This window comes from Marmota flaviventris, chromosome 2 (genome assembly GCF_047511675.1).
Source record: "Marmota flaviventris isolate mMarFla1 chromosome 2, mMarFla1.hap1, whole genome shotgun sequence".
NCBI lineage: Eukaryota > Metazoa > Chordata > Mammalia > Rodentia > Sciuridae > Marmota > Marmota flaviventris.
Window position 1 is genome coordinate 182,930,360 of NC_092499.1, and position 27,488 is coordinate 182,957,847.

Sequence of the window (27,488 nt, forward strand, 5' to 3'; positions counted from 1 at the left end):
TTATAAATTATCCCCTTTTTACCAGGTAACTTGGAATGTTGAGCTATTTAGACACACACTCTCATACACTTACCTTGTTATATCCTGATACAAATGTGCTCTTCACATTAATAATTGCACTGTGTGTTTTCATAATTTATCATAATGATACCATTATTGCTTATTATAGAAGTTCCCTTTCTTCCCTCTACCCCTAAGTCTAATTGAGGTCAGGACAGACCATAAATGCGATAATATAGATTGCGTGCTCAGAAGAAATGGAGTTGGTTTCATAGTGGAGTTTAATTTAGGTTTCGTTCTGGTGATGTAGCCTCTTCCTATGGTACATTACTTTGAGCCCAATATAACTGCATGTTCCCACAGCCCCTCATTATAGCTACAGCTTCTCACTGCTTTTTAATTAAAAAAAAAAAATAGAAGGGAAAAATGAAACCTAAAGCTTAGGTTGGATATTGTCTGGGTATGCAGGGAGTATCCTAGGCAGATTGCTTATTAATTTTTTTAACTCTTTCCAAGCTTTCATGGAGACGTCTTGATTTCTCTTTCTAGTGGGATGGATGGAGGTACACACACGCAACAAGATCATTCAAAAGCTAAGGCATCGTGTACATTGTCTCGAAGCCCACTGTGGGCTTTGAATAAGCAGGGGCCCATTGGCATCCTAGAAGGACTACCAGCTCTGTGGTTGGGTGGTGGCAAATGCTTTTATTCCACTCGCCATGTTTGGGGAGAGGCAGGGAGCCTGGAAGGTTGAGTCCCTTGAAGGCTGATGTTCTGGCATATCAGAAGTTAAGAGTTTTTTCTCTAGTCCTGTGGGCACTAGCAGCAGAGGAATGACTTTATTAAGAGTGGTTGCTTTTGTCATTCCTTCATCTTGAAGGATTCCAAATACCTTTCAGAACCCAAACAAATTAACCTCCAGAGGTGACTGGTAAGAATGGTTTAAGCCTCTTGGGATTGGTTGTATGCGGCAGGAAGAGCTGGGCCTCAGCAGCTGACTCTGGAGGCTGTGTGATGTCTTGTCTGTCTGGTCAGCAGCCCTTTCCTTGGCTCCCCTGGAGTGAAGTCGTGGAGTGCCATGCTGTTTCCGCCCTCACAGCTCTAGTTTTGTTTTGTGCAACCAGTTGTTCTCACGGTGAATGTTGTATAAATATAATCAAGAAGTGTTTTTCTGGGAGAGGATGTGGAGTCAGCTTCATAATAGTGCTAAGAATCCCTATTTCACTCACTGTTGCCGGAAGGATGATAATAGTTTGGTTTTATTAGGGAGCGGGAAACTCTCCAGACCTGTGCTGTTCAGTACTGTAGCCACTAGCCCCTAATGGTTGTTGAGCACACAGAATGGCTCTACTCTGTATTGAGCTGGTCCTTACTTGTAAATGCTACCAGCTTCCAAAGACCTAGTGTGAAAAGGGTAAACTATCAAATTAGCAATTTTTTAATATTGACTGCATAGTGAAGTGATAATATTTGGCTATATTGGAGTAAATAAAATACATTATTAAAATTAATTTCCCCCTTTTTATATTTTTAAAATGTGGCTACCAAAAAATTTCAAATTACATCTAGGGCTTGCATTTTATTTCAGTTGACCCCTCTGTCTTAGACTGAAGAACTCTGATAGCAAGTGGTGTTCGTCTTCTTCACACTCTGCCCAGTACCCAGAGCAGTGCCTTAGATGTAGTTGGCATTTGATATTTGTTGAAGAAATGAATCCTTTATTACCCAGAGTGGTGAAATCTCAGGAATGAGTATAAACTTTTCTATTTGGATTGTTAGTTTTAGAGACAGTTGAAGGAATACAGAGCAAAGTTCTCTAAATTTTGCCTTGGGAGAGAAGAATGTTGAAATAAGGTACGCCAGGACCTTTCACAGCTCCTAGACCCTGGGAGATGGAGGTGGGAGCAGCGGCGCTGGCCCTGGAGCCACATCAGTATGCCCTAGAAGGCCCTGCCCTGCCCTGCCCTAGCCTCATGAGAGGGAGGGGCTGGGGACACCATTGGACCTAAAGGTGGCTTTCTTGGGATGTTGCCATAGGCTATTCATAAATATTATGAGGTCTGTTCTTAAGAATCTTCACTAGCCTGTTCTGTACCTTTGACCCCATTTAGACATGGCCCAACTGGAAGCCTGGGACTGCTCCTGGGCCAGCTGATGACTTGATGATGCTTCTTTAATAACTTATTTGTGAAATTAATGAATTAACAAATAATTGTTTTAACTTAACCACAGTCTTGTGCAACTTATGTTTATGGCTATATATAAGTCCCTCAGATCTCTGTCATCAGGGTCCTAGAATCATGGGAGGTGAGCAAATGTTCCAGAGGTCAGGTTCAAGTTTTAAGAAGGAACCCAGTTGTCTTTGCAGGAATTTATGAGAGGGTCTTAGGCATCCTGTCTCCTTGCTTATAAAGCAGAACTGTTAACTACTTCTGGTCCCCAGAGATGTGGTGGAGATTAAAGTTCTGCAGAAGGAAAGTGCTATTTCAGTGAAAATTGTTAGATGTGAAAATGAAACCCCTCCCCTGACCTCTGCAGTGTTTGTTTTAACAGGGAGCCGAAGAGGTTCAAAGAGACATCGACAGTGTTATTTCTGCTTTCATTTCATGACTGTGGCAGTATTTCGCTTTCTCCTCTTAATTGTGGGTACTGCCTTTTCTCCCTGCCCTTGGAGATGAACCATCAGAAATCTCCTCTCCATGGAGAACTCTGGAGCTCGTGCCTTGCCTTGGCTCTGCAGCAGGCTCTTGCTAATCAGAATCACAGCAGGGCTTGTTTTATGAGCCTGAAAGAATTCGTGTTCCCAGGGGGCTGAAGTTCTTACCTGCTGGTGAGCTACAGCTTTCTAGTTTGAAGCCTGCCCCCCTTCTGGATGAAGCTACCTTTTACTTCCCCTCCTCACATGGAAACTGGTACCTCCTTTTTCTTGTAAACTGTAGTTTCTGAAATGTTGGTTTCTTTTTTTCTTTTTTAGGGTAGAGTAGTAGTGATGATATTAGATTTTTGGATTTAAGAAAATAGAGTTCATATGAGATTATAATCTATCCCATGGAGACTAGGAAGAAAATGAAAAATAGCAGGTGGTACCCTACGAACGAAATTGTCTCTAAGCAGTGTCATATGCTCAGACTTGCTAAAGCACCTGGTCCGTAGAGCCAGCAGGATACACGAATATTAGAGGGAATGACTTTCCACCCCGGCATAGTGCAGTTCAGGGGTGGTTGTCATAAGGCGAAATGTGTGATGTGCATGATAGAAATTTATGTTATTACCAAACACCTTACCAGGCTGGCAGTGGACATGGCATTTTCTTCTGTTTGGTGGTAACATACCACCTTGCACTAGCACACTGTTGGTGAGGGCAGTTGTATCAGGTAGAGAGAAAGAAGCTCAGAGAGGAACCTAACACAGTGTTTTGCTGGGGGAGACACAATCTCTTGGATAGGCTCATAATGATAATTTTTACATATTTGTTTAGTACTGTTATTATTTAGAGTTTTTTTTTTTTAACTTTAAAAGGAGCTTTCATGAGTCCTTAAGGAAAAGGGTTATTACCTCCATTTGCAGTTATGAAAACTAAGGCTTGGTTAGAAGCATGCTCCAGTCGCACCAGTAGCCAGTGGAGCTGAGTGGTGACATTGGGTCTTTTGATGTCTGCTGTAGGATGTTTTCCCTCAGTCCGAAGCTCTTTCAATAGTGCCCTGCTTTATTCTAATTCAGTGGAAAGCAGCAGTAAGAACTCCATCATGGATTGTGTTGCAAAGGTAAAATGAGGTCCTATCAGAGCGTTGGAAAGAGCCTCAGAGCAGGAGTCAGGAAGTACCACTTCTGTCTTCCAGGATGCCAGTGGTTTGTGACCTTGAGTGCCACCTGGCCTCCAGGTCTTTTACAAATTCTTTAAATTTTTTAATTAAAAAATTTTTTAATTGACCATGATCGTTCCAGGGTAGAATGTGATCTGTGTGTGTGTGTGTGTGTTACTAGGGATTCAGCCTTACTGCCTTGCACTGAGCCACATCCCCAGCTTTTTAAATTTTTTATTTTTGAGATGAGGTCTTGTTAATTTTTTGAGGCTGCCTTTGAGCCCTTGAATCACCTGAGTAGCTGGGAATTAAGAGGCATGCACCACTGCACTTGACTCAATCTGATATGTTTAGAATGTGGAATGTAAATCAGACCGATCAACAAAATCCATCACCTTACATCCTTTTCTTTTTTTGGTGGAGAAAACACCTGGATTTATTTATTTATTTACTTGCAGTTTTGAACTAGGCAGTACATTGTTTTGTATTGTAGTCACCATTCTGTGCAGTGGACTACTAAAGCTAATTCCTCCTAGCTGAGGCTTTGTACCCTTGACCAACATCTACCCTCTCCCTTTGGTAACTGTCCTTGTGCTCTCTACTCCTGAATTCAACGTATGATTGCACATATGAGTGAGATCATGGGATATTTGTCTTTCTGTGCCTGGCTTATTTCACTTAGCATGTTGTCCTCCAGGTTTATCTGTGTTGTTGCAAGTAACAGAATTCCCTTATTTTTTTGGCTGAATAGTATTCCATTTTGTGTGTGTGTGTGTGTGTGTGTGTGTGTGTTTCTTCTTTCATTTGATGATGGACACCTGGGCTGTTTCTGTATATTAGCTACTGTGAGTCATGCTGCAGTGGTCATGGGAGGGCAGATATCTCTTTGGCATAATGATTTCACTTCCTTTGGATATATCTCTAGACTGGAGGGTCACTGGCTCATATGGGAATTCTATTTTTAGTTTTCTGAGGAAACTCCATAGTGGCTGTATTAATTTACATTTCCATAAAAGGGTTCCCTGTTCTCTATACCCTCATCAGCAATTGAGGTGATAGCTCTTTGTGGTTTTCATCTGCATCTCCTTGATCAGTGCCTATCAGCATTTTTTCATGTACTTTGTTGCCCATTTGTATGTCTTGGTTTGGGGAGTCCGCCTGGGTTGCCTGGCCTCTGGCTGCCTTCTACTTTGTATAAAATAGAGTTTGAAGTATAATAGATCTTTGGAAGTCACCTATGTAATATCTTGTTTGAACTACTTCTGGGTAACTATTAAAAAGACTTTATCATCTTCCTTAGACATGAGTTAAAACCGTGTTCTAAGGGGTGGTTGTTTCTTGGTAAGTGAATCTAACCCAGTGTCCCCGACTCAAGGTGGCTTTTTTCTTTGAGATTTCTGAATATACAGGAATGTGTGAAGTGCTAAAACTCCATATAAAGAGTTCTGTTGAAAAGAAAAAAGAGAAAGCCACTGTTCCTGGTGTATTTGTAGAATCACAAAGGACCTGAAAAATAACCGCCTGGAGCTTCCCTCCCTTCCGGAGAGTGTGCTCCTGGCTCTTCCCATCAGGAGTCCTGAGAAGTTCTTAGGATGTTTGCCCTGGGTGCCTGTGTCCATCTCTTCCGCTCTAACATCCTGTTTCTTTTCTCTCCTTCTCAGCCCAACAGGGGCACAAAACGCCCCCGGGATGATGAGGAGGAGGAGCAGAAAACCCGTCGGAAACAAGCTGGTCCTCGGGAGCGTGGCCGCCATCGGGAGGAGGAAGCCGCTGTGGTGGAGGAAGCCGATGACGACAAAAAGAGGCTGCTCCAGATCATTGACCGGGAGGGCGAGGAGGAGGAGGAGGAGGTAGTCCAGCAGGGCCTGGGCGGGGAGCGGGCCTGGCCCTGTGTGTGGCAGGGCCACATAGTCCTCGAGCTTCTCCCTTCATCTGTAAATGGGGTTGACACTTCCTCCTTTACAGTGCTGATGTGAATGTGAGGGGAGAAATGGAGTTTGGGAAGCCATTTGCAAAGTGTAAGGGCAACGCAGAGAGAGTTTCTAAAAATTATCCCAGATTACATGGGAACAGAGAGGAAGGCGATTGGGTGGCTGGAGGGGCCTGGGACGCTTCCTAGACGGCTGCTCCGAGGACACCCAGAAAACACTCGCAACTCTGAATGTAGCCAGGAGTCTTTGAAAGCAGAGTCAAATTCTGTCACTTGGACAAGTGGAGAAGGGCTTTTGGGGTAGAGGAAGGAAGTGGCATCAGCAAAACAACAAAGGTGGAGACGTTCAAGGGTGTTCTGGGATTAGCTGTTTGGATGTGACCGGAAAAGCAGCTTGTGGCCTGGTGTGGTGACGTGGGTGGACCTTTAGTCCCAGCGCAGGTCGGGGCCGAGGTCGGGGATCGCGTAGGCCCAGGGCCTTTTATCTCCCAGTCCCTTCTGGAATGCTCTTCCCCGAGTGCTTCGCGGCTGGTTTCCTCCCACTCAGGTCTCAGGTCTGGTGTTTCCTCCAAGAAGCTGCCTTGCTCTGAGGTAGCCTGCGAGCCATCCTCGCGTCCTCTGTCACTTTCCTCGGTGTATTGTCTTCATAGCAAGTGTCAGGGTTTGAAATTCCTATCTGTTTATTTTATTCATTGTTGCCTGTCCTCAGCCTCCCATGGGACAGGGGCGGCACTGTGCTGTCATAGTGGAACCCCGCACTCAGGACGGTGCCTCGATCTGGGTAGGCCTTTACCAATATGTAGTGAATGAATAAGTGAATGAAACTGAGAAGAGTGGAGGCAAAACACCAATGATTACAAACAAAATGACCTTACCGTTGTGCCTTTTTAAATCCCGAGCACTAACTTCTGTGTTATTTCACTCTGGCATTTTGTTCACTATGAATTATGGAAATAGATTCTTAAGAGCCAGCTGTTTTCTACTTCCCTCAAAGACATGATGCTAAGTTTGGATTTTAAAAATGAGGCTGGAGTGTGAGTCGGAGGGAAAAAAAATTGATTCATATTCCAAAAAGGTCTTTGCTGTGTTGTGACAATAGCTCTCTCCTCATTAGGATTTGTACCAGTGCTAATTTGGAAATCAGCCCTTAAAAGATGGTGCCACTTTGGCAATGTGTGGTGGGGGACGGCGTGAATTCTGCTTCCTGTCTGAGGGCAGCAGCCTCTCTAGGGCTTGCACCCACAGTGCATGCACACACGTCCCCTCCCCTCTGCTTCTGCCCAATCTGTTCGCCCTGCAGCAGCAGTTAATTGGCAGGTATAATTCCCGTTTAGAGCAAGGCTGGTCCTGGAGGATTAGGACAGTAGCTGTCATGGGTAAGTGGTTTCTAGCCCGGGAGACAGAAATGTAATGTGGGACCAGGCCTTCTGTTAAGGGACAGGGAAAAAGAGATCGCTTTGTAAAAATGACACATGGACGGCTACAGGTCCAGGAGTTATTTTCTCACTGCCACCAAAGTCCCATTTGATGAAAAACAAGTGATGCTTGCCCCTGTAAAGTCACGTGAACTTGTAAAATATTATTGTCCTTTTTGTGCTATATCACCAGCATTCATCTTTCTGAAATCTCCCTCCGGTTTCTGACATTGAGCTATTGGAGATACTGCTGTGGCTGATGACTAAGACTGATAATCCAGTTTCCCCCAGTGTTGGAGAGAAATTAAAGGGGGGAAGGCCAGACCCTGAAGGGGCTGGTGTTTGGGAATCCCAGGAGAGCTGCTTGGAAACTGACACGGTTTTCCACAGGGTGGGCAAGGGGTTAGCACAGGGAAAGAAAAGCAGTGGTTATTGTTTGCTTTGTTTTAAGTTTGCTTGAAAACTTTCCCCGAAATTTTGATTTTTGTAGTTAAACCCTAGTGGTATGATATGTTGGGTACACTGAGCTTAGGAACAGCTCACATCAGTGTGGTTCACCAAAGAGTTTTCTGTACATAATTTCTGTAGGCCATCTCTGTGACCTTGAAAGATGCAGGAAACATTTTCATTTAGCCCTTCCTGCCTCCCTTCCTCCCTTCACTGGACCTTGCCTGGGTAACTTCTGTAAGCTGGGTACTGGAGAAGCTGCAGTGAACCAGGAGACGAGGGCCAGCAACTGGTACTGCTCCAGCGTGGGGTTGGAGAGATTATCTGGGCCAGGTCTTGCCTGACCATCTTACGCAGGCAATGTGAAGGATTCAGGATCTTATTGTAGGTGCAGGTGGATGAATTCGGAAAAGACTTATGAGGGAGAATCGTTTGGTGTTAGGGAGGGTTTGAGGAGTAATTCAGCAAAGTTACATTGCCACGTGGCTAGTAAGAAATGAAGGGAGGCTCTCAGTCTTGGCTGAGCTAGGACAGTCACTTTACTTTCTGCCCTATCAGGGAATCTCTCTTGGAATTGTTGATCCTAGGGAGAGGGGAGAGTCCAAAAGAGTACCTCAGGATGCTGGTGTCATTGACACGATCTGAGAAATGTGTTGTGCCCAAAATGTATAGGTATCTTTCACTTAAAACCCAGTATGTGAAAATTGAAATTTACTAATAAAATAAGAGCTAATATTTTCAGGGTACTTACAAAATTATGGGATAATTCAGTGCTTTCCAGAAGTATCTATTTCAAGTTCTCCTAACAGCAGATTTCTTTCATTGCTTTTAGGTGTGAATTATAGTCAGTGACTACAAAGCTTTGAAGCTGGGAGTTGGGTGCATGTTAGAGAGGCAAGATGCACTGCAGCTCATTAATTTAAACTGGAAAGTAAACTGAAGAGAAAACATCTCTGAAATTTTTGTGTAGATGGCTTTTGGCAGGGAGTTTTCAATTTTCAAATATTCACTTTATTTACCTTTGTTGGTATTATTACAGAGTATGAAGTAAGACAATTCTATATGGTCTAGTAGCTTTTTGTTGTTGTTGTTGCTTACTTTGGGCAAGATTACTAGATTCTTTCTTTCTTTATTTTTGGTACCGGGGATTGAACTCAGGGACGCTCGACCACTGAACCACATCCCCAGCCCTATTTTGTATTTTATTTAGAGACAAGGTCTCACTGAGTTGCTTAGAGCCTTGCTTTTGCTGAGGCTGGCTTTGAACTCATGATCCAATCCTCCTGCCTCAGCCAGGATTCCAGAACTTGTTCTCAGCAGCTAGTGAAGACCAGACACAGTAACATGGGAGAAAGGTAACACAGTGGCTCTATCCAATTAACCATTCTTTGCTGTGGGCTGTGCAAAAACAGGCAGTTGGCCAGGCACGGTGGCACATCCCTGTGATCCCAGCAGCCCAGGAGGCTGAGGCCTTAGGATCACAAGTTTGAGGGAAGCCTCAGCAATTTAGTGAGATCCTGTCTCAAAATTTAAAAATAAAAAAGTACTGGGGATGTAGCTCAGTGGTAAAATGCCCCTGGGTTTACTCCCCATTACCAAAAACAGCAACAACAATAACAATAAAACACATAAAAACAGTAGGCAGTGGGATGGATTTGTTCTGAGGATAGTAGTGGGCCAATTCCTGGTGTGGGCAGAAGATTAGGAGCCACTGTCAGTGCCCCTGGACTTGATCTTGAACAAGTTCTTTTGAACTTCTTTTTTAAAATTTTTTTCTTTAGTTGTCAATGGACCTTTATTTTTTTTATTTATATGTGGTGCTGAGAATCGAACCCAGTGCCTCACATATGCGAGGCAAGAGCTTTACCACTGAGCTACAGCCCCTGAACAACAACTTCTTTTTTTTTTTAATATATATTTTTTTAGTCGTCAATGGACCTTTATTTATTTTTATGTGGTGCTGAAGATCGAATCCAGTGCTTCTCACATGCCAGGCAAGTGCTCTAACACTGAGCCCCAGCCCTAGCCCATGGAACTTCTGAATCTTACCTGTACAACAAAGGCAAAGAACAAGATAAATGTTAGATAATGATATCTAGTACTATTGCTTACTCTGTGCTATATGGTATGTTCAAGAAATATTTGTTGAAAGAGTCTCTTTGTGCTTTAAACTGAATTCCCTGCATTATACAGACTGGGCTTTAAGTGAGACACCCAGAGAATACATCTGATGTGACCCCTCAGCCATGATCCTCATGGGGGAGAAAAAGTGTATACTGTCCATCAAACCCAGGAGAGCCAGTGGCAGAGTGAGGTGGATCATCAGAGCCACAGGAAAGTGGTGACAGTAAATGTGAAATTCTTGTGCACTGAAGTTGTTGTGTTCGTCTCTTTGAACCAGGAGGAACCGCTGGATGAAAGCTCAGTGAAGAAAATGATCCTCACATTTGAGAAGAGATCCTATAAAAACCAAGAGTTGCGGATCAAGTTTCCAGACAATCCAGAGAAGTAAGGCTCTGTTTGGCTGATGCCCTTCCTCCTCTGCCGTGTTCTGTTTGCTGATTTTGTGTTTGTTTGTTTGTTTGTTTGCCTTGGCTTTTTGGTCTGGATCAGGAGTCCCAGGATGACCCCCATATTTGGGAAATCACTCATAGGACTCAGAGGACTAAGAATCACTGTTACTTAGGACTGTGGTTTATACAGCGACAGGGTACACGACAGGATACTCGACAGGCAGAGTCTGGAGAAATTCATGTGCAGGCTTCTCGCCACGGGAAAGGGCCAGACAGACACACTCCTTTTTCCAGCAGTGAATCGCCTCAACATGGTGCAGCGTTGCCGTCCTGGGAAGCTCGTTTGAGACTCCAAGTCCAGAGTTTTTAATTAAGATTGGTTATGTAAGCATCTCTGGCAGGAACAACACCAGAATTCCAGACTCCCAGAAGGAAAGCAGCTGTTCAGTGCCCCAGGCTGGCAAAACAACCTTATTACTTAGGGAACATTTCAAAAGCCAAGCTCCCAGCTGCCAGCCGTGGGCAGCCTTGCAGCAGGCCCTTCTGAAGATCAGGCCGCTATGTTAATTCTTTCCTGCATCATTCTTCTCATGGCTTCCAGTAGTGAGAGCTCTGCTGCTGAGAAAATGTCAAAAGCTTTGGGGTTAGACAAATATGGATGCGACTCCCAGATGATCTTAAATAAGTCACTTCCCCTTTCTTGGCTGTAGCTGTTTTGTCAATGTAAAGAAATAATAGCTTCCACGTGGAGTCGCTGTGAAGAGGAAGTGAGAGTGATCGTAGCATTCCACTCAGTGCCTGCACGTGCTAGATGCTCATGAAATGCCCTGGTGTGATTGTCACCATGAAGTGCCAAAACAACAGATCCTGTGTCTTTTGGCCAGTCTTGAGTCTTCACTAAAAGCTCTTTCATATTTATAGAGAATTCAATGTGCTAAATCTCTTTCCCTCCCTGTCTTTCTCCCTTACCAGATACACAGTTTTAATGAATCTTATATGCTCAAAGCCCCTGGCGAGTTGAACAGTATGGTCTTTGCACTCAGGACCGTAGGTTACCAGGGATACTGACTACAAATGCAAGGTAGAAGGTCATACAGTCTTTTAAAAAGATAAAAGTAGAGAGCTCTGGGAGCACAGGGGAAGAGACTGGAAACTCCAGTTCCAGGCTATCGAGGACTTCACAGAAAAGACAGTATATGAGCTGGGCCTTGAAGAATGACTTTAATTATATTAGGCAGAAAAGAACACAGAAAGGCACACAGTGTAAAGACAAAACACCCAGGTGTCAGACTGAAGGCTTCACTGCAACCCGAGGAGGCCAGTGTGGTCCACCCTGCCAGGGAGCAGAGGAGGGAAAAGCTGGTTACCAGACCAAGCCCACTGCGCTCTTGGACAGTAGTAGCTGGATCAGAGCTCTGCTGCCCAGCACCTATCAGGTTCTGTGCTGACCTTCACCATGTGGTAGCACTTAGGTGTGTGTGTTTAATTACACAAGTAATGTATAAATAGGTTGTCATTGTAAAGAATACCAACAGAGCATAAGTAGAAGGAAAAAGGAAAGTTCTCCTGCACTGCAATGACTCCCTTTTCATTCCCCTACCTAGATATAACCTGTGAACAGTTCATGAATATCTCTCGGATTATTTTCTGTATACTTAGTAAATGTGAGAATTTTTTCCTACATAAATTACAGTGGGGCTGGGGTTGTGTGGCTCAGTGGCAGAGCGCTTGCCAAGCATGTATGAGGCTCGGTTCAATTCTTAGCACCATGCATCAATAAATAAAATAAAGGACCATTGACAACTAAAAAAATATTTAAAAAACAAATCATACTGTATGTATTCTGTACCTTGGCATTTGAATTCACATATCAGGAAATGTTTTCATGTTAGTTTTCTGCATATCTACTTTATCTACTTTTTGTTTTAACTAGTGCATGATATTTTGTGGTTGGGAAGTATCATTATTTATTTAGTTATTTTCCAATTGATGGACATTTGGTTATCTTAATTATTGGCTTTTATGAACAGTGCTGCAGTGAATCTTCTTGTACATTTGTCTCTTTGTATGTGTATCTTTTTAGTGTAGATACCTAAATGTTGAATTCCCACATTGAGGGATGTGTACATTTTAAACTTCCATAGCTCCTGCGGGGTCTCCCACTGTATCTTTATTCTTCCTCCAGCCGCCTCTCTCCCTGTGTTCTTATGCACAGTAACTGTGATGGGTCTTTAAACACCTTTGCCATTTGTTTTATTGTTATTTCTCTACTCAGTGATTCCTGCCTGAGACTCTTCCTCTAAATACTCCTCCTGCTCTTGGCTCTGTAGTGCCAGCCCAGTACCTGCCGTGCTGTGGGTTTTTGGAAAACATGAGGACTATTGTATGATCCATTCCATCTTCATTTTATCTCCATCACTTAGAACCTAAGACCACATTATGAAGAAGCTATGCTGTAAACTGTTATCACTGGAAGTGTAAGAAATCAGTTTACTTCTTGGAATACCGATATTCCCTTTGGTAGATATCCTGGCAATTCAGAATAGTGAGTTTCTCTAGGCTGTGGTCACCTTTGGAAGCACTGTGCTTTGGTGTTACAATTTATAAGCTGTTTTTAAGAAAATGTTTTTTAAAAAATTAACAATGCTTTCTGTTCAGACAAAATTGATATACTATTTTAGTTTTAAAATCTGAACATGTGAAAATTGAAATTATGCATAAGGAAACCTTTTTGTTGTGTCAAAAAGCAATTAGGAAACTGTGTTTCTGACCTTGAGTTCTTGGATTCTTTCTGGTGTGGTGTTTTTCATAATTCTTGAGACTGGCAATGCTCAATTAAGATGAAAATTGCTAGAGCATATTTGAATGAAACTTTCCAGATGAGATCAAAAACATTCCCATTTATTTTCCCGTATGTGTAGTTGTCATTTTGATCGCATACCCCAAACGCCTATTCATTTGGCTGCATTTCAGATTCGATTGACAGTCCTTCCACTGCCTCCGCTTTGCACCGAGCAGTGCTTCTCCCAGACACCCCTGGAATAGCGTGTGCTGTCCCTAGGAAGTCCTTTCATCGTTCTTCTCTTCATTTCTGCAGAGTCATAATTATCTAGTGTGTGATTCTCTGGCTGTTTGTACTTTTAAATTATTGAGTACCCCAAAGTGCTTTTGTTACAAAATTCTCAAAAATAGAAGACCATACAAGCACATATGCCATTAGCCATCAGGATATTGTGTAACTGTCTGGAAAACCCCACGGGACACCCTCGAAAGAGAAAGAGTGACGAAGGCAAGTAACAGAATTACTATAAAATAGTTTCGGTCTGACAGACCCCTGGAAGGATCCCCCCCCCCCGCCATCTCTGTCCTGTGTCCCAGGACCACACCTAGAGAACTGCTGATTTAATTGGTGGAGGGAGCATTGCGCTCCCCCACTGTAATTGCCGGCTGTGTGGTTGCAGGTTGCACTCTTTGGTTTCTGTTGCTTTTCTGGTCCAGTGGTTTTGAACTTTGCTAATGTTCACTCTGGTGGTAGAAGGTGAATGTCCTGTCTGTCTGAAGCAAATGTACAGCGGGAGGATAGGAGAATGTTATGTCATGTCAGATGGAGTCCATGATCCCCTCTCAGCCTGGGTTACTGTTTAAATATGTTGCTCATTGCTTTCCCATGGCCTCTTTCCCCAGCTAGGAGTCAGTTATTGCTGAAGGTGTGCCAATTCCCCACAGTAAATAGTAAGTCTGTGCTGTAAAATTTTCTTCTGTCAGCAAAACAGAAGAAAATTGTCTTTGTCACAGCATGGCCAACTTGAAGGTACACAGATTTGTTTGCCACCTACTCTGTGACAAAAACAATATGCTTAGGCACTTTAAATAGAGTATTTATTTTAATTCTCACTGTAATTCAGCTAGGAAGGTAAGGAAGTTGAGGTTTAGAGATAAGTGGTTAATATTCTGCTTCCTTGACCAGGTTGGGACCCTGTGTTCTGTGTTCCAGTGGCACTTCTTCTGATAGTACTGGGTGTCCTTACAGTTAATTGTTGTAGATTGTTATATTCATGCTAGACGGGGACTCGATGAAGCCAAAAACTGGGATTATCTTATTATCTGTTTTAGCCAGTACCTAAGATGGTGACTGGCACCTAGTATGTGCTTGAAATCCTTATTTATTTACAGCCAGTAAATAGTATGGCTGGGAGAATGACCCAGGCGTTTACCTCCGTAGCTCATTACTTACATCACACTGGACCCAGAGGTAGTTTTGTGATGTTTTTTATCTTGTAGTTTTGTTTCTACTGGTTTATTTTGTTTTAATAGTTTTCTGACTTTCTAAACTTAAAAATTTGGGTTAATACCATATATTTGGAAGAAGAATTGCAAAGTTGGAAGAAACCATTTAGGTCTTGGCGTGTTTTTTGTTTGTCTTAGTATTATCCTTAAAAAAAAAACACAAAACTACCCTCAGTCGCAAGGATCTTGCTTTCAAAGAAACCTATTCCATCATTTGGCAGTTCTGACTCAAGATTTCAACTGAAGAAGAATTTCTTTTTTTTTTTTTTTTAATTTTTTATTGTTGATTGTTCAAAACATTACATAGTTCTTGATATATCATATTTCACACTTTGATTCAAGTGGGTTATGAGCTCCCATTTTTACCCCATATACAGATTGCAGAATCACATCAGTTACACATCCATTGATTTACATATTGCCATACTAGTGTCTGTTGTGTTCTGCTGCCTTTCCTATCCTCTACTATCCCCCCTCCCCTCCCCTCCCCTCCCCTCTTCTCTCTCTGCCCCCTCTACTGACATTCATTTGTCCCCCTTGTATTATTTTTCCCTTTCCCCTCACTTCCTCTTGTATGTACTTTTGTATAACTCTGAGGGTCTCCTTCCATTTCCATGCAATTTCCCTTCTCTCTCCCTTTCCCTCCCACCTCTCATCCCTGTTTAATGTTAATCTTCTTCTCATGCTCTTCCTCCCTACTCTGTTCTTAGTTACTCTCCTTATATCAAAGAAGACATTTGGCATTTGTTTTTTAGGGATTGGCTAGCTTCACTTAGCATAATCTGCTCTAATGCCATCCATTTCCCTGTAAATTCTATGATCTTGTCATTTTTTAATGCAGAGTAATACTCCATTGTGTATAAATGCCACATTTTTTTTATCCATTGAAGAAGAATTTCAACAAATTTGAGAGGATATCTAAACTATTTATAATCTTGGTTGCTCCCAGGGTCAGTTTCCATATCCCCTCAAGTAGGACAAATTTTTACAGAATTCAAGGTTGTCTGACTGGCACGAGAGCTCGTGTCTTCTTTTAAGCGTTCTAAAACCATAGTGGCATCTGTGGTCACTGCTTTCCTCTGCTCCTTCCTTTGGCAGGTGCCTGCCAAGTCTCTGTGGTGGACGGTAAGTAGGGCAGGTTCTGGTGGCCAGAGATGAGTAGGGAGTAGGCCCTGTCCTGGCAGAACCACCTCATGGTTCTGATTTGTGTTGCAGTTAGGGTTGGCTGAACCATCAAGTCCTTTCTACCCACACATACTCCTGTGAAACGTTCCTTTCCTATCGCAGACACTTATACTTGGCTTTTTGGTTCAATGCTTCAGTTTTCTTCATGGATCCCAGGTAATTTTCCCCCGGTTGGATTTGCTGCATCATTATTACCTGTCTGGAACTTGGGAGTTGATTCTGTTAACTGGTGTGTTCTCTGTCTCTTTAAATTGTGTTAATATGACATTTGTAAAGTTCGTCTTTTTTGTATGTTCATGTTCACTCAATTCACTGATCAAAGAGTAACGATAGAATAAAATCATTGATCTAAACAGTTCCAAGGACAGAGCCCCACAGGAGTTTTTGGAGGCTTCCCTGAGTCTGACACTCATTTCCCGATTTCCACCCAGATCCCCAAATCTTGTCTTGTGCTCAGCACAGTTTTGTTTATTGTTATCTAGGGCTCAGTCTCCTTCACTAATTCTTCTGGATGGACTAGAAAACATATTTATATTAAGTCAGCTTACTATTTGAAGTTGTTTTTGTTTTTTCTTAAATACCATGTAAGACAAATAAGCCTTACAAGTTTGCTAAGCCCATTGGGTTCAGGGATTATGCTGTTTTGCTGCCCTGGAATAGTTGAATCCTTCTGCACCAGCCTTTTTTTTTTTTTTCTTTTTGCAGTTCTGGGTAGGGAACCCAGGGCCTTGTACGTGCTAGGCAAGCGCACTCTCCATAAGTTACACCCCCACCCCCGCTCCTGACTCACGATTCTGATTTGGCTTCCACATTTCAGGTGATGGGGAATAGTGACTTTAAAAAGTACTCTATATTTATAAGCACAAAGGAAGGAGTCTTTAAAATTAAAAAAAAAAAAAAAGTATTGGGGGAGAATCTTGATTTAAAAAATATGTTATTTACTTTGAAGAGCAAGCAGGTGAGAGAGAAGGTAAGGAAGCATTGAAAAAGTTTATCAAGGGAGTGTTTTGCAATAAGAGACATTAAACATACTCTAAAGCTATAACCATGTGGAGGTGTGGTCCTGGCTTAGAAATTACCAGATAAACTGGTGATGTGGAGTGAAAAGTTCAAAAACAGACTAAAATTTGCATTAAAATTTAGTGTGTGATAGATGGCATTTCTTCAAATGAGTGGGAAAGGATAGAGTATCATATTGGGGTAGATGGCTAAATACTTGCAGAAAATGAAATTTGACCTTTGGCCTATATGATATATTAAATTCAGATAGATTAAACATTTAAGTATATATAAACACAAAAGTAAACCATAAAATCTATGTGATCTTAGCATAGAAAAGTCTTTGCTCGAGGTATATGTAAAATAGAGTTCATAAGGCAAAATTTGACCACCTGAACTTTTGAAAACCATCATGTCAAAAAGTAAGCAAGTAAGTAAATAAATAAATATAATTATGTCAGAAATCATAGAGAACAAATTAAAGGGTAGTACTTTTGTTTTTCCTTTTTTGCAACATATGACAGAGCTTCATTTCCTTAATATAGAGAGCATTAATAAATCATTAATCAAGATGAACACCCTGATTTCAAAATGGACAAAGAATAAACCCAAATAGTAAACATTAGAAGAATTTTAACCATTTTAGTGTGTGAAGTGCAAAAAGTTTAAAGAGCCTTTCTGATCTTGTACTGGAGGTGGTTTGAAGTGAGTGATGCTGTCCCGTGGAGAGGGCAGGGGAAATGGGCTCCTCACATGCGCTGCCACCTTTCTTGCAGAACATGTCAACATCTGTTAAGTCATGTGTACTCTTTTGCCTTGGCACTTGCCTTCCTGGGAATTTATCCTAACACATTCATTAGAAATGCTTGCCTCTAAGTGTCATTTGTTATGGGGGAAAAATTAGAAGCCTCGCATGTCTGACAAAGGGGGATTGGTTAAATAAATTATGGTACACCAACACAAGGGGATATACTACGTAGCTATTTAAAATTTATGATTTAGAACAAGAATTGCAGATAAACTCAGCCTCCGCTGCGCTGTGTGGCTGACTGCTAGACTGTTCTTGGAGCACTGTGGCGAGGGCTCTCTTCTGCAGCTGTGTCTGGGCTCTTCAGGGAGGAGCGCTTTTGGTCAGTGCGAGGTTTTGCCCTGGGAGAAAGAGAGCCACCGACAACAGTTGGTCAGGTGGCCTGACCTGCTGTCAAAGAATGGTTAATGAAGGGTAGATTTTTCAACCTGTGTTACCAACGACAGCAAAACTCGAGTTTAGAACTATACATGCTCTGTAACTTTGGGGGAAAAAAAGGCTGTGAGTTGAGAAAATGACTTAAACACATAAGCATGTTGTCAATGAGAATTTCTTATTTATAGGGTCATGAATGATTTCCATGTAGTGTGTATGTGTGTGTGTGTGTGTGTGTTTTAGCAGGGTTTGAACCCTGCGTGCTAAGCAAGTGTGCTGCTACTAAGGTAACCCCCCAGCACCATCCCCCTTTTTTTCTTTTTTTTTAAGTCAGGGTCTTGCTAAGTAGCCCAGTCAAATTTGCGACCCTCCTGCCTCAGCCTCCAGAGTAGTTGAGGTTACGGGTGTGCACTACCACATCCTGCTTCTTTTGACTTTTTGAGATTTTGTCATTCTTTTTCCTGTTTTCTATAAAAAGTAGTACTTTGTAATTAGAAAAAAAATATAAATGTTATTAAAAATAATGGGGAAAAACGATGGTAAGGGATGTCATCTAAAATATGGGCAAATTTTGAAAAATTATAATCTCATATTTTGTTTCTTATAGAATCTAGATGTCTAGATTCTGGTATCTGCCCAGGCTCAGTGTCTGGTCGCTGTTGAGTCTCATATGACTTTAAGAGTCCCTGCTTATGTTCTCTTTCTTTTGGACCTCTGTTAAGTGAACGTAGGCATTTGTACATATATGTACAAAAGATAGGGTTCCTGACTTTAAGAAGCTTATGTTCTAGAAGAGAAGATGGATGTGTTATGATAATAGCAGTAAGTGCAGTGTAGTCGCAGGGACTCTTCTATGCTGTATGTCGTTGTAAGTGCTTTATGTGTTTTAACTTTTATGCTTTACAGAAGCCCTGTGACACAGGTAACAGTATTGTCCCCATTTATAGATGAAGAAACTAAGATGTAGAGAGGCTGAGTAGGTGGGTAGGCCAGGTTCAAACCCAGGCAGTCTGGCCCCAGGCTCTGTGTAACTGCTGCTTCCTCTGGTCACTCTCAATCAGGTATCGTTTGATTGCTTTACACGGCTCTGCTCATTTCCTTCTTAGAACAGACCTTTCTGCCTCGTTCCTCTGAGGCTTAATGATGTTCCTTGTGTGTCAGGCACTAGGGGAGGGTGTGCAAAGTGAATGCAAAGTAGCTCCATCTGAGAAGTTCCCGTGTAGAAGTGTGAGTGAGGAGCATGCTGGGTGGGTGTGGTGGTGGTTACAGATGCCCGAGATGAGGTCAGCCTCAATTAGCATGAGAAAAGAGGAACTTTGGGGGAGCTGCAGAATCCCACTGTCCTCCTGTGGAAGAGGGGAATAATTGACTTCTGACCTGAAGAGGGGAATAGAGAAGTCCCTTTGGATTGGTGGGATAGCTAGTTCAGGGCCAGAGTGAATTGCCACACCAAGGGGTGTTGGTAGCTGCTAATCCATAGCACTGGCGTGCAAATCATTTAATGCTGCAAAATGCTTTGAGAGCCTCTAAAAGGCAGCTTGTGACCGCAGGAGTAAGGGGGACCCTGTAATGAGATCTGAACCCAAGATTGATTTTTGTAATGAGGAAATCGATTTCCCAAGGAAATTGTGTGACAGTATGATGTTTGGATGAGTGTACTTCTTGGTTGGTCTGTCGTAGACACTTTGACAGATTGTCTCTTTGTCTGGATGTGTTGCTGTTTGCTCCTCGGCGGCAGTAGTGCCCCTTCCTTTTAATGACGCTGTCTTGTTCTCCCCTCCTAGGTTCATGGAATCCGAGCTGGACCTGAATGACATCATTCAAGAGATGCACGTGGTGGCCACCATGCCAGACCTGTACCACCTTCTGGTGGAGCTGAATGCTGTGCAGTCGCTTCTCGGGTTGCTGGGACACGATAATACAGATATCCTTTCAGATCTGTCCTCAGTAGAAGGCTGACTCGGGGAGGGGGCTGTTTACGCTCCTCCCCTGTCTGTCTCTGCTGATGTGTGCTGTCACGTCTGGTGTTCTATTTCCATTCTAATTATCTTCCATCTTGAAACACACGCTGCTCTTTACTCATTTGAAAATCCAGTTTTTATCTGTTAACAAACCTTGGGCAAATCCTTAATTGTCCTATTTGCTTTTATTAGTACTAGAATTCATAATGATGTATCTGTTCAGACATTAGCAGCATTAATTTTCAGGAACTGAATTTGGAAGCCCCTTATTGAGGCAAGGCCAGACAGATTTGAATGTGTTGATCTAGACATCATTCCACTAGCAGATGGCCCAGTGGATCTGACCAGGGGAGGCAGTGAACCGTGGTGGAAAGCACACTGGGATGGCCTGAGGACAGGGAAGCTCGTCTGTTTTGTCCACTGCTATATTCCAGTTCCTTAAAGAGTCTGTGTGCCCAATAAAGAGCATTTCCTATTGGTTGGAAGTGCATTAGACCTAAGCAGACAAGCTAGGTCTGACTCCCAGCTTCCCTTCTTAGCTAAAGCATGGTGCCTCCCCTCACCTGCACAAATAGTTGGCTCTCAGTGTTAGTGAGAGGACCAGAGAAGCTGTCAGAGTGCCAAGTAGGTTCCTGTTGCTCAGTAGGCACTTGGTAAATGTTCCTTGTAAGTGAATTTGAGTCATGACTTCCAAAACCATTTCATACTTTGTCTTTGCCATCAAGTGTGCAATAGCTTTAATGTAAAAGATTTTTGATGTGTCTGTGGACAAGGCTATGTTCATTAAACCAAAATTTCCTCTTAATAGTTGTTCTGTTTGACTCCAGATTTCCAGTGGTAAGAGACAAATATAGTTAGTCTGCTTGAGTGATATTCATGGGAAATCCGCTGCTGCTTCACGTTATTTCATCCTGCTGGTAATCTCTCTCCTGAGAGCATGTCTGACTAGGTTCTTTCTTGCTTGATAATTCTCATAGAAATAAATCAGTGAATAATTTTAATGCCGACTTCTTGAAGGGCAATCTGAAGACATTTCTGATGCTTCCATGTAACGTTAGACAGTGTTAAGAATTGCTCTGCTGGTCCCCAGGTTGAGGACTGTGTTCACCAGGGGTTGCTGTGGGGGGCGTGGATTAGATAAGAGAGCCATGGTCAGTTAGCTTGTGTCCATGAGCTCCGTGGAAGGTCTCCTGGATTCATTCCATGGACATGCTTTGATGCCTTGACGTTCCAGGCACCATGAGCTGCGCTGGATGCTCAAGCAGTGTTGTACAGTGGGCACTGTCTTGGTCAGCTTGGGCTGTATCACCAAATACCATGAACTGGGTGGCTGAGAAGTAGTGGGAATTGGTTTCTCATGGTTTTGGATTCTGGGAAGTGCAAAATCCAGGCACTGGCAGCTTTGGTATCTGGTGAGGGCACCTGTCCTGGTTCATAGACAGCCTACTGTGTCCTCCTGTGGGGAAAGGAGTGAGGGAACGTGCTGGCTCTTTTATGAGAGCACTAATCCATCTCATCCCTGAGGTCTCTGCCCTCGCAACCTGATCACCTCCAAAGGCCCCGCCTCCAAACTGTCATACTTTGGAAATTAGGCCACATACAGATTTTGGAGAGGAGGTAAATAATTATTCTGAAGCCATTACCTGCCATATGAGGGATCCTTTCAGGACAAAGTGGTTCTCAAAGATTCAGCGATTGGCATTTGAGTTGTGACTTCACTTTCAAGTCACCTATAGAATGGAAGCTTCCAAAATCCCTTAGACCTTAGCAGTAATTTAGCCTAGTGCCCTATTTGTTTCTGTAGTGACAAGTCTGAGGCCAGGTGCTGGACGGCTAACTGTGGAGGCAAGACTGGCACTCTAGGTGCTGATGTCCCGTCCAGCGTTCCTTCCTGCTCTGGCTGGAGTCTTCCCTGTGGGCTTCACCGCATCTCCAACAGAGACGCTGAGGCACACCTCATCCTGTGAATGAATACCAAAGTCACCTGCTATGTTTCTGGAAACACAGCTCTCTCCTGCCAACCCAAAATAATAGTAGCAGCTTTCCCAGGATACTGACATTTTGCTGATTCACCAGCCAGTTCCCGCTGGGGAGAAGACTGTCTCCGTCCCACGTAGGCATGCTCGGGAGAGGCAGGGCGCAGATGTTCTGCTTTGTTAAGTCCTGGTCTTTAAAAAGGAAGAAAACACATCCCCCTATAATATCTCTTGACAGACTGCCATTCCCTCCTGTTTTCTGAGAGCTAATCTGTTCCCCACTCTTGTATGCTAACCTTCACCCAACTGCCCTCACGATATTTTTAAAAATCTAATTATGCCCTACGTCACATTTAAAGTGCATTGAAAATTTTTAATTACCTTAATTTTAATTAGATGCAGCAATTAGGGTAAATGTCATCGTCCTCACAGTTCAGTTTCCCGTGATTTCAGGGAAGGATGGGCCCTCTTGACTCGCAGCTGACACATCCTCTGCCGGCGGAACCCCATCTCCCTGCCCGCTGCGCTCTGCTCCTTGTCTTCTCTGTGATCTATAATGGAAATTTTTCTTCAGGAAATGGTTGTTAACAATTTACTGTTGTACAGCTGTAACTGCCCAAAACACTGTACCATGAATAAACAATTTCGTGGCAGTCATGACTTAAATTTTTAATTTTTTTTAACTCTTCATCTATCAGCCAGCACCATACCCTACTGGTTGTGTTCCCAGCAAGCTCGTGGGTCATCTGTGCTTTGTCCTTCTCGGAGAAAACATGAACTGGAGGGATTTTAATTGGATCAGAGGCTGGTTTGTTGTAACCTTCAGAGGCAGAGGATGCGAGCAAACAGCTCGTGCCTCGTCCTTTCAACCGGGAGATGCTGCTAGGAGTCGCTATCTCTGCTCGGCTGCTGCGGTATGGTGGTCAGTGCTCCTGGCCAGCTCCCCAGCCCCAGCCCCAGCAGGGCCCAGCCAGCGCCCTAAGTGGATGCAGAATGAAATTGTGGTCTGCGAAGAGCTGGGGGTAGCACAACCCCCCGGCATTGAAGGGTTGCTCAGAGGGAGCATAAGGGGTACCCGACAGCTGCTGCCTTTTCAAAATATTGCTTTTTAAAACAGTTTTCTGTAAAGCAAATCATTTAAACATGTTTAGGGCCCCTTTTTAATGAACTGTTTAGAGTGTTTCTACAGAGAAAATAAAACCAAAAGTACATCGAAAGATGTTTTTCTAAGGTATCACTCAAAATGCCAGTTTTTGTGGCCTGGCTTAAGTGAATTTTTCTGTTTGCCTAAAGGAACGAGCAGGAATAAAACAAATAGGGGAAGGTGAAACTCCAGATGGTGGCGGGTCACCCCTTCTGCTACAAAAAAATAAGTAAAAGTCACCATGGTGCCATATTCATGAGTGTCCTGGTTTGGTCATTTTCCATGTTCTCCTCCTGCATGACAAGTCGGCAGAGTCCCCTCTAGTCTTCTTTGGCAGATCACTGGCATTTTGGAGGTTCCTCCTTTGTGTAAGTGTGTTGTGTGGCACTAGGGAAACAGGAATGATAACTGGAATCGAGAGCAAAACACACAGGTAAACCACCCCTGTGGCTCTAGCTGTTAAAGTGCTCAGGAAATGTCATCAGCACTCTTAGGAGGTGTAGGTCACTTCTGGCGTGGGGCTGGTCAGGGAATTGGGATTGGCGATGGAAGCCTTTGATAGATGTGGAGACTAGAGGGCACTTCCGGTCTGTTTCCACGGGCTCTATGTTTGCAAAGGAAACTGCCATTCTTCATATGTTGGAAGCTGACATGGCCTTGCTGGCCGCTTATGTTGTCTTTACAAACCTGTCAGGGCATCGGGTCCATGGTTTTGTTTTTGTTTTTGCTATTTGTTTATTTTAATCATACTATGGCTCCCTAGCTAAGTGCCTTATTCTTTCACTTAAAAAGAAAGAAAGAAAGTAATCTAAATCATATTTCATTCAACTGCTTTCTCTCCACCCTTTGTGATTCAGAAAGATGAGGTGTCATTGTAGTGTTGACTTAAATCATCGGTACTGTGTGTGCATACTAATAGGCAGGAAGAGAGAAATTGTATGTCAGTTATTGAGATCATTGGTGCAGGTGGTACAGCTCCTTTTTTCTGTGGAATAATTTTAGGGAGTGGTCATAGCCAGTATTTTATAAATTACTGTTTAGTTTTCTCAGACTTTAGAAATCCAAGAGGACTTGTAGATTTTTTCAGTTGGATTTTTTGAAGAATTACCGCGGGAACTTAGAAAAGAAGGAGCAAACGGTTTGTTGTTTTTTAAGGCAAAAAGGGATCAATTGAACTTTGGTAGTTGGGGTCTGATAACGCTAAAGTGGAACAAGCTGACTAAGGCATGCCATAGCATCCCAGAGGGTGTGTAGGGTAGAGCAGAGCAGGGTGCCTCGGTTACAGACCCGGTGATAATGAGCAAGATTTGGGCTGGGAAGGGTTTGAGCCTCCTCAGGGGCTTTTTCCTAATTGGACTGGGGAGGGGGTGTTGCTGCATTGCTTTCCTGCAGGCACTAACAAGACTTGTATATCTTGAGCTGTTTTGCTAGGAGTTATTCTCGTTTTGATAATTCCAGAATCAAAATTGCACCTTAAAGATTAGACTTCTTTTTCTCATTTGCCATCTGATGCTCTTCATAATATGTATTGATAAGCCACTTCTCCTCCCCCTTTTTTTGGATCCAGTTAAATATGCTCTGAAGTAAGGCAGATTAGATAAAAAGGTGCCCAAATGGCAATTTATCGATCTTGTTTATGGGGTTTAGGTGATATCCATGTCTCTGGAAGGTTAGCCTACCTTGGGCATCTTCCCTGCATCATAATAGTGTCCATTAGCAGTTAATGGTACTTAATGTTGAATGAATGCATCTTCTTCATATTGGTTTGATCTAGGATTGGGATAAAATTAAGAGTCCAGGTTCATTATGGGTACCTTTGTGCCACCTATTTTAAGAGGAGAAAAAGACCACCCTGTGTTTGAAATTCATCTGCGTCAGTTAAACTGTATTTAATCACTGTCCTATCTAAGAATAAAAGAAAAACAGTTTTAAAAAGCCCACATTTGTTGCATTAAGTCATTTATATTCTCTGAATCTACACTGGTTCATTTTCTTAAGAAACCCTTTTTGAAATTACTTGTAAAAAGCCATCTGCTGAATTCCTCTTCCTCTTTTTTTTTTTTTTTTAAATAACTTTATTCTTTGTGGACACATCTCATTGGAGATTACTAAGATTAACACTCAGTTTTTGTACCAAGGCTACAAGTGGTGGTAGGCCAAATAACAAATATGCAGAGCCAAAAAGTAGAGGTAAACACTGTTCTTTCCCCAAGATCCCTTGTGTTATGGACCATTTTGTGCCCAGCTGGTCTTTTCTACTTCACTGTTATTGTACCATCTTACTGCCCCAATAGTGGACAGGTACAGAAGAAGTGAATTGGGGTGGCTTTTCTGCCCAACGTGACAAGATGGGCTATCAGAAACTGTGTTTCAGTAATTCACAGAGAGACAGGCTCTCTGTTCTCCTATTATACTTGGTGAGAGAACCCTTTACTTGTGAAATGAAATTATAACTACTGTGGAAAAGCCTGTCACCCATGCGCAGCCTCTGCTTGTGAAGAAAGGCTAGGTGGGTGGCAGAGCGAAGCTGAATTTCCTCATCAGGATTGAGAGTTCGTTTGTCTGTGGATCTTTAGTTCTGGTTCTCAGTCCCCTTTCTGGTCTTCAAATGATCTTCTGTCTTCTGGGTCATATTACATTACCTGAGGGTTGACGATCATAATTAGGGACTCTTTACTGCCTTGCTGAAATGGTATTTTTGTGAAAGGCGGGGATTTATGTAAAACCACAGGTAGGATTGATGAGCTGTTTGCCAGGCCTGGTGAATAGGTGATTTCCTGTTTGATTTCTCCACTGAGACAGAAAAGTAGAACATAATCCACTGGAATGTTATATCAAACCACTTTTCTTGGTAAAAGTTAAGACACTTATCCTTTTCCTATATAAGATCACCACTATTGTCAAAAAAAGTCTTTCTTCCTTTTTTTTTATTTTTTATTTTTCAAGTTTCTAGGTTTAATGTGACACATTGTGAGCATGGTATAAGTCTAATCAAAGAAAGAAGTGGTAATTTGGCCTGCAGGACCTCAGAGACTGAACGAGGACTCCATCCATCTGAATGTCTGTGACGTGGCTGAAATAGAAACTCAGCTCTTCAACCCACGGTGACCCAGAAGTGAGGGCCACTCTGCTGTTAGCTTGAATTTTAGATTTTAGAGAAATCTTTTGGAAAAATGAAGGCAGTAATGAGGGCTTTGGACATCCTGTGAGAAGACTCGACTCACAGTCAGTATTTAGGGCTTTCATATTTTGTGACTCTCTTTATCTGGCCTTTGACGGACCTGATGATTTTGTTTCCTGTAGGTCTGCAGAGGGCTAAGCTGGGCAGAGACCATTACCCCCATTTTACAGATAAGGAAATAAGCTGCAAGGATGTAGAGGGGCTCACACAGACTGCTTGGCTAATGACAGTGATGGCAGCGTTCAGCTGACTAAAGATGCAAAGCAAAATGCCGTGACAGGACCTGTCCTCAAGCTTGCCCTGGCTCCTCCTCTGTTGCCCTTTCAGATATATAGTTGCCCCTTCGCTTAGAGAGGGGTCATATCCTGAAAAACCCACCAGCTTGAAAATTCACGTAATGCCCCTGACCTGGCGCACACAGCTTGGCAGCGGTGCACTGCAGAGTGTCTGTGTGGCCCGTCATGGCGGCCGACTGGGAGCTGCAACCCGTTGCTGCTGCCCTGCATCCCCACAGAGTATCAGGCTCTGTGTCAACAGCGTGGGAAAAGGTCAGAATCTAAGTGTGGTTCCTACTGAACACTATCGTTTCTGTACCATGATAAGACCAAAAAAATCGTAGGTTCAACTATCACATGTTGGGAATCATCTATACTCCACTTGTCTCTTGAAATTACTTAATTAGTAATTATTGTATACTAGTTAGTAAGTACTTAATCATGCCTGGTGCTGCTCAAGGGATGTGATGATAATACTTATTGCATGTCTTTGTTCCTTGTCCCACAGCTATCTGACACTGTAGTGGATGATGGATGGACGGATGGATGGGGTCATACACATGTGCATGTGTGTGCACGCGCTAGATGAAATGTTGCCTCGCATATCAAATAAGCATGTGAATGGGTTTTTAAGTGTTTACAACTCTTAATGTAAGAAGTTGTCAAGAGAACAAATATGGGAGTTTCTCAGATGAGGGGGAAGAAGGGGAGATAATTAACATTTTGCTCATTTTCCTAGGAATAATTAATGACTTATGTTGGAAGTAAGTGACAATTTTTTTCCTCTGTGATTACAGCAACATCAAAGCTAGAATTTACCTGAGTCTCGCCACATTTAATCCTGACATCTGTGCTCTACCCCGTGCGTTCATATGAAGTGGAGTGTGCTAGGTGGAATCAGGTGGACCTAACATTCTCCCTTAACGGTCGCAGTGACTTTAGTTAGCTGAATCACTCTGAGCCTTGGTGTTCTGGTCTGTGAAGTGGGGATCCCTCTTAACTTTCTAATACTGCTTGAGAACTCGGTAACATGGCACTTGGCTTGATAATGACTTTTAACAAGGGCCACTATTATGGTGGCTTTCATTTTTTAGAGAGGGAGATTACTAATGCCTGCCAAGAGGGTAGTTCAAGGGCTTTTAGGAGCTAGTTTGATAGCTCGTTGAATTTTTTTAAATTGATTTGAATG

General features: G+C 42.8%; 1 protein-coding gene across 1 annotated transcript in view; it reads left to right on the forward strand.

Moving 5' to 3' along the window:
* The window catches only part of Ctnnbl1 (catenin beta like 1), a 156,494-nt gene that overhangs the window by 24,332 nt on the left and 104,674 nt on the right, over positions 1 to 27,488 (forward strand). Inside the window, exons 2-4 of the mRNA XM_027945163.2 lie at positions 5,465 to 5,653; positions 9,997 to 10,103; positions 19,547 to 19,686. Coding sequence (XP_027800964.1) covers positions 5,465 to 5,653; positions 9,997 to 10,103; positions 19,547 to 19,686 — 436 coding nt within the window. The remainder of the gene's footprint in view (positions 1 to 5,464; positions 5,654 to 9,996; positions 10,104 to 19,546; positions 19,687 to 27,488) is intronic.